The sequence below is a fragment of the Phoenix dactylifera genome, chromosome 7 (assembly GCF_051530095.1).
Source record: "Phoenix dactylifera cultivar Ajwa chromosome 7, Ajwa_hap1_PhDact_Kaust_v1.1, whole genome shotgun sequence".
Taxonomy (NCBI): domain Eukaryota; kingdom Viridiplantae; phylum Streptophyta; class Magnoliopsida; order Arecales; family Arecaceae; genus Phoenix; species Phoenix dactylifera.
In genome coordinates, this window is record NC_143196.1 from 3,197,349 (window position 1) to 3,204,039 (window position 6,691).

The window sequence follows — 6,691 nt, forward strand, 5'->3', positions numbered from 1 at the left end:
TCCATGGGAACAATACGAGTCTCGTCGAATTTTTGAATGGAAAGGCAAAAAGGTCGTAACATCAGGCGATGGTCCTCCTCATCATGGCTTTAGATTATAAAATCCAGATTAGATTGGACTATAGATTAGATTTAGACCAGACCACAGATATTTTGGGCATTATAAAATTAAAACACGGTCAAGGTCAATACAACCCGCCAACCAAAATCTTTCCTTGTCTGTCCATCAAATGACCAAAATGCCCTCTAACTGCATCCACTCGTGCCGTAATCATGAATCATCCGGTCGGTGTGATGACCCAAATTCGGCGTACCCAACCCTCCAATTCATTAATTGCTGTCATGAATACTTTAAAGCTACATCAATCGGATGGTCCTGATTTGCTCGACCCTTGACAGAACGTACATCCGTTATAAATATCCCCAACTGCAAGTAGTTAGCACGTTGGCAATCTCGTAATTTTGAGTAAGTCGGGTACCGATTGGTTAATAGGAGCGTACAAAGTCGGAAGAGTGGCTGTTGTATGAAACGACTGAATGACTTGGAGGGAAATCGCCGTGGAAGCCCACGGAGAAGAAGTTTTAAGGTCACCTTTTCCTTCCCCAAACTCATCTAAGTGTTCCGTAACCATAGATTTTCTTTTCTTAATTACTTTATATTTTTATTTTTTTTTGGGTCGGCTTTGGATCGTGGCGCTCGCAATTCTCCAGAATTATTCCCAAAATTTTTTTGTTTAGCGGTGTCTGTAAAAGTTTTGAAACCCTAGAATCCGAGATGAAAGACTGCTGTTTCCTGGTTAGATTCTTTTTTCTTTTGCTTTCATTTTTCTTAGTGATTAGCTTTGCTTCACGCGTAATTAGTCCTTCTTGTGTGTTTTTTTTTTTTATGGGACTGCTGGAGTACTTTTTTGTGCTCAAGATCGAATTTTTTGAGTTTCTTTTAGTTATCCAATTTTAATTGTATCCAGGAATTTTGCTTTCCCTCCTCCAGCTGTTTTTTTTTTTTGATTACTTCGATCGGAATGAAGAAAGCGTAATTGGGTTTCGAAAAATTAACTGAAATGGGACTTTAAAAATTTCTTTTTTTGCCTTTTTTTCCGAGAACGATTGATCCCTTGAATTTGTAATTGTAACCTATTGACGCCGTTTGGCCTGGTTTGAAAATCTTGAAAATTTATTATTTATTCCTGTGCTGGCTCATAGAAGAGCTTTCTTGTTCATTTACCAGTAATAATCGTCAGTATTATAATCATCTCTTGAAGATAGCAGTATTTGTCATTATTATGTTTGGTATTCATGTTCTTACTCTTACTTTATGTAGTTGATTGGTCATAATCAAGTTTTTATATGGCAATCTTGTTTTCTCCACTTCTAGGGATAATATTCTTCGCTTAAAATTCAGATTGTGAGCTTTTTCATTGAATTGTGTTCGATTGTTTGCAGGAGTTTGAGGCTTTCTTCTTCCAACATCTCCATGGATCGATTTAACATGGGATGAGCAGAGGTCAGCACTTCTTTCACCCCTCATTATTTGCTTGCATCATTCATAAGAGAACTCCGATCATGCACTGTAGTACCATTTTATATACCCTTCCAATTTAGTCCTGTAACATAATCTCCCCTGTGCCCGTTTCACAGTTTCAAATTTGATGCTGCTGGCGCATTTTCTTTGCTTGTAATCATACACAGTCTGTCTTGAAAATTCCTCTTTTTTTATTAGGAGGGGACGTTGAAACAAAAAGGATAGGGTGCATCTGAGGCAGGCTGTTGCTCATTGGATCAGGAATCAGGATATAAGGACACATTACGGTCTCCTTTTGGGTCCTCTTATACTAGTCATCTAGGGTGATACTTGTGTTGGGCTATGGCAGAGTGTCCTAAGATAGCTGTTGCTCAAGACGAGCCAGTGATCACCCCAGGTAATAGTAAAGTTCTTATAAGGAATTCTATATCATACTGATAAAATGATTAAGTTTATTGCTTATCTTGATATGGGTTACTCATACTGATAAAGTGATTAAATTTATTGCTTATCTTGATATGGGTTGCTCAAACATGGAGTTTGCAGAAGAAAGAAGTAAAAGTGACATTGAACAGCGGCTTGGGTTCTGGGAGGACAAGATCCTGAGTTGGGATTCTGATCAGTCCATGATTTGGGATCGTGATCCAGAGGAAGCTTCTAAGTATTTAAAGGCGGTGCATGAAGTCCAACTGCTCACTGAAAACTTGGGAGGCTTGCATTTAGACATTGAAGACAGGGAGCATGATGTACTCTTGAGCCGTGCATATAGTATTCTACAGATGGCAATGGCAAGGCTGGAAGAGGAGTTTATTCACCTTCTCATTCAGTACCAGCAACCTGTGGAGCCTGATCGCATGTCTTTTCGCTCGAGTGAAGAGGATTCTGTAGATGATTATTCATTTAGCTCCTTTGATGAGGAGCAAGTTGAGGGTAGAATTCATGGTGATAGTAGCAGGGGCTCAGAAGAGTTTGTCATTGATTTGGTTCACTCTTGTGCAATCTTTGACCTTAAACGCATAGCTGAAATGATGTTCTTGGCCAACTATGACAAGGAATGTTGTCAGGCTTATATCAGTCTTAGAAAAGATGCACTAGATGAATGCTTATCTGTTCTCCGCATGGAAAAGTTGAGTATTGAAGATGTTCTGAAGATGGATTGGACTACATTAAATTGCAAGATCAAGAGGTGGAACCGCATGATAAAAGTTTTCATTCGGGTCTATCTTGTCAGTGAAAGACGGCTCTCCGACCTTATCTTCGGGGACTTGTCCCAGTCTGTAAGAGACTCTTGTTTTGTTGAGACCTCAAAGAGCTCAATCCTGCAACTCCTCAACTTTGGTGAAGCTGTAGCAATTGGATCTATGCAGCCAGAAAAGCTATTCCGGATACTTGATATGTATGAAAGTTTGGCAGATCTCATCATGGACATAGAAGCTTTGTTTCCCAAAGAGTATGGTGCCTGCATCTTATTAGATTGTCACGAGGTGTTGTTGAGATTGGGTGAATATTTGAAGGGTACCTTAAATGAGTTGAAGAATGCCATTCGAACTAACACATCAAACATTCCACTTGTTGGAGGTGGAATACATCCTCTTACAAAGTATGTCATGAACTACATAAGGGTCCTGGTTGATTATAATGAGATCCTCAATACGCTTCTTGAAGATCAAGATAGGAAGAACCAGTGCTCACCGTCAGAAGATGGTGGGAGGAGCTCCTGTCTCAATTCCTCTCCAATGAGTGACTACCTCAAGGATGCAACCTCAATTCTTGAATCAAACCTCGAGACTAAATCGATGCTGTACAAAGAGGATTCCTTGCAGTATTTTTTTAAGATGAATAATGTTTGCTACATGGTCTGCAAGGTCAGAGACTCTGAGCTTCGAATATTTCTTGGAGATGACTGGATCCGTGAGCACAAAAGGAAGTTCCGTCAGCATGCTATGAGCTATGAGAGGGCTTCATGGAATCATGTTCTCTCATTCTTGAAGGATGAGGGAATTTGGAACCCAGGTTCTAGCGCTCCTTCAAAGACAACTCTAAAGGAGAGATTCCAAAATTTCAACCTTGCATTTGAAGAGGTATACAGGGTCCAGACAGCATGGATAATCCCAGATGTCCAGCTTCGAGAAGATCTGAGAATCTCGATATCACTCAAGGTGCTACAAGCATATCGAACTTTCATGGGTCGGTATAGTAGTTACCTAGATGGTGTGAGACAGCGTGACAAGTACATCAAGTACTACCCAGATGATCTGGAAAGCTGCCTGCTGGATCTCTTTGAGGGGTCACCAAAGGTTCTGCATTACCCTCGTAGGAGGTGAAACCAAAGCTGACAATGTTTTTCAGGTTGCTATTTCCCTTTTTCTGTCACAAAAAAATTCATGAGCTATTCATGTTTGACAACTAGCATCAGCAAGTTCTCATACATAATTCGGTGTTTAATCTTAAAGTTGACATTTACGGATGATTTCTGGGTAAGTAGGCTCCTATAGGTTGCTTTTTCTGTCATTTCCAATGATACTATGATAGTTGGTATACATCACTATATGTAAACTATTTCTTTTAAGGTTCTGGATCTTGGCTCCAGCACACAACAACATATGCACTTTGAGAAGTTAGCCCCTCCTCCCTCCTCCAGCTATGTCATGCACCAATGTGAATTAGAACTGAATTAAAAGATCCCAGTTCGCTATAGATCTTTTTTTAATGCTGTGTTTTTGTAACTTTATAAAACTAAACTTAGTAGCAGGAATCATCTACTTGCTTTGCTGTTTCCACTTTGATTCCTTTTTTTTTTTTTTTTTTTTTTGTTGTTGTAAAGCAAACTGGTGATATGGAGATAAGCACGTGGATGTGTGAAAGTTTTCCAACAAGAGTCAAAACTTGATTTAGTGAATGCCGCTGCTCAGGAGCCCTGAGAGCTTGTCAACATTGTTTAATTAGTTCTAGTCTATGAAAAGTAAAGATTGTTTATCTTGTGCTTACAGGCCTTTTCATTGGGAGTATTTTGGTGGGGACTATATGAATACATGTGAGTAAGCTGATTTCTGATGTTTATGAACTAATCGAAGGCAAGAATATGGTAAAATATACCACAGCCTCATCTTCCTCTTATGTTTGGTTACGATCATTCTATGGTGCATTTGTACTTCAGCTAGTTTGTCACTGGTCTTTTTTTTTTTCCCAGTGGGGGTTGATCTGAATTGCTCTGCTGGTATAGTTTTGAATTGTCCTGAACTTTCGAAATAAGTGACTATTTCATTGGGACATTTGCATCTCTTGTAGGAAGACAAAAGAATCATATGTTTGTATCCTTGTTTTTAAGAATGCAGATAGAGGCGAGGATATGCTTTCCTCAGTGCTCATGTTTTTTCTATTCATTCTTTCCAAGGACTTTAGTTCCTGATAACTAGATAACTAATACTCTTTCCTGGAACTTTAATTCTAGATTTTTTGACAACTTTGCTCTTAGTTGTTGCCCTGTGGCTCTAGCGAGGCAACAACCTCATGCCATTAAGCTTATACAATCTTAACTGGAGGCTCTAGACAGTAAAAACACGCAACAAGCATAGATTAATAAATGCTCTCCTGGTTTTCTGATGTCAATGGAATGTTTGTAGCAGATTTGATCCTTGTATTCTTCAACTAACCTATCCATCTCTTCTTGGCTCATCATTGTGCGTGTCTTCATTCACTCTCACAAAGTTCTCTTTACTAGTATGCCTTAAAATATCTAGGAGATCAGTTTGGTCCATATAACATCAGTCATAATTATGAGAGCATTATTCGTTTATATACGTAACCAATTGCTAGCCTGAAAGAATTTATCCTCTTGCTCTCTTCTTTATGCGGTCATCCTCAACTTCCTCCATTGATACTTCGTATCTTCGAGTCAGCTGAAACAATTAGTGCTCGGATATATACCGTAGGAAATATTAAATTTACTGGCTACGTGCTTGTAGAATGCATGCCTCACTTTGTTCATAAGCTACCCATAGATACCAAGAAAAAATGATGGCATGCTCTTCATAAGCTTCCATGTTTTCAGCCCTCATCGGCATAAAAAAGTTTAGATGCTAATGTTCGGCAAAACATGAGGATATGCTATGACACAATGATAAGGTTGCTCTATTGTGATCTAATATTGTAGGTACATAATATGGAAATAGTTTATCTGCATCCAGGGGCAAAACTGCGTCCATTCCGCCAAGCTCTTACCTCTTACCTTCTCGTTGACTATTTTTGACCCTTTGCAGATCTTGCAATAGAGTTTTGTATCTGGCAAAACATAGAGGGCTCGTTTGGTTCGCGGAAAGCATTTTTCCTCTTAGGAATATGATTCTTGGAAAACAAATTTCTAGGAAGAGGTTGCCTAGGAAAGTACTTTTGGCATGTTTGGTTGACCATGAAAAAGTGACAAATTTTCAAAGTGCTTATGTTTGGTTGGCCGTCCACTTTTCTGGGAAAGTTATCTATAATTCCTATGCCCTTAATAAAAATTAGGTCTTTAATGCCTCTTTAATGCTTCTTTAATGCTGAAAGGATTTTTTGAAAAAAAATAAAAATGGAGTAACTTTCTCATATTTCTCATGGAAAAGATTTTCCCATGAAATGTGGGAATCATATTCCATGGGAATACAACTTTTCCGTCTCTCTCTTTTGAAAACTCCAACCAAACAAGAGGCATCTCATTACTTTCCCGTTGACCACACTTTCTCCTCTTTTTTCCCGCGAACCAAACGAGCCCAGAGTGAGGTGCAAAATGCTATGTTCTGCAATGAGTCAAAAGGAAAGAAATAACAAAATTATAAATAAAGAAAATTCAGGATGAAACCCTATAGAACTTTTGTCAATTTTGACCAATCTGTGTGAATGTGAATCAGTTCCATAGACTTGTATGGCATCAAAAGGCTCGTGCAAGGACAATGAGAGAATAAGCTGTTCATGTCTACCAGCTCAGCGGTGGACTAGTCCAACCACAGCACAAAGATGAATAAAAAGAAATATGAGGGGAAAGCACGCAGTACACGCGAGTTTGTGCATGTTAGTTTGTGGTTGGATTGGTACACCAGCTCATCAGTGGATCTGGTCCAACTAAAAATTAAAAATTTCACTTTTAAGAGGTCTTGACCTTTTGGAACAAAAGAAAAATAAAGAAAGAAGAGGA

The 6,691-nt window shown here is 38.9% G+C and overlaps 1 protein-coding gene across 8 annotated transcripts; it reads left to right on the forward strand.

Moving 5' to 3' along the window:
* The first annotated feature begins 510 nt into the window (after nucleotides 1-510).
* Nucleotides 511-4,898, forward strand: LOC103698803 (exocyst complex component EXO70E2). 8 transcript variants are annotated; one of them, XM_088700967.2, is made up of 5 exons: nucleotides 511-586; nucleotides 1,443-1,503; nucleotides 1,720-1,918; nucleotides 2,061-3,870; nucleotides 4,512-4,898. In XM_088700967.2, exon 4 carries the CDS (start codon nucleotides 2,148-2,150, stop codon nucleotides 3,843-3,845), a length of 1,698 nt encoding a protein of 565 aa, XP_088557093.2. In that variant the 5' UTR covers nucleotides 511-586; nucleotides 1,443-1,503; nucleotides 1,720-1,918; nucleotides 2,061-2,147; the 3' UTR covers nucleotides 3,846-3,870; nucleotides 4,512-4,898. The 8 variants fall into 8 exon arrangements, with proteins under 8 accessions (XP_088557093.2, XP_008779073.4, XP_008779074.4 ...); XM_008780851.6 differs by having other exon boundaries at nucleotides 2,068-3,870; XM_008780852.6 differs by lacking the exon at nucleotides 4,512-4,898 and having other exon boundaries at nucleotides 2,061-4,090.
* Nucleotides 4,899-6,691: the final 1,793 nt, after the last annotated feature.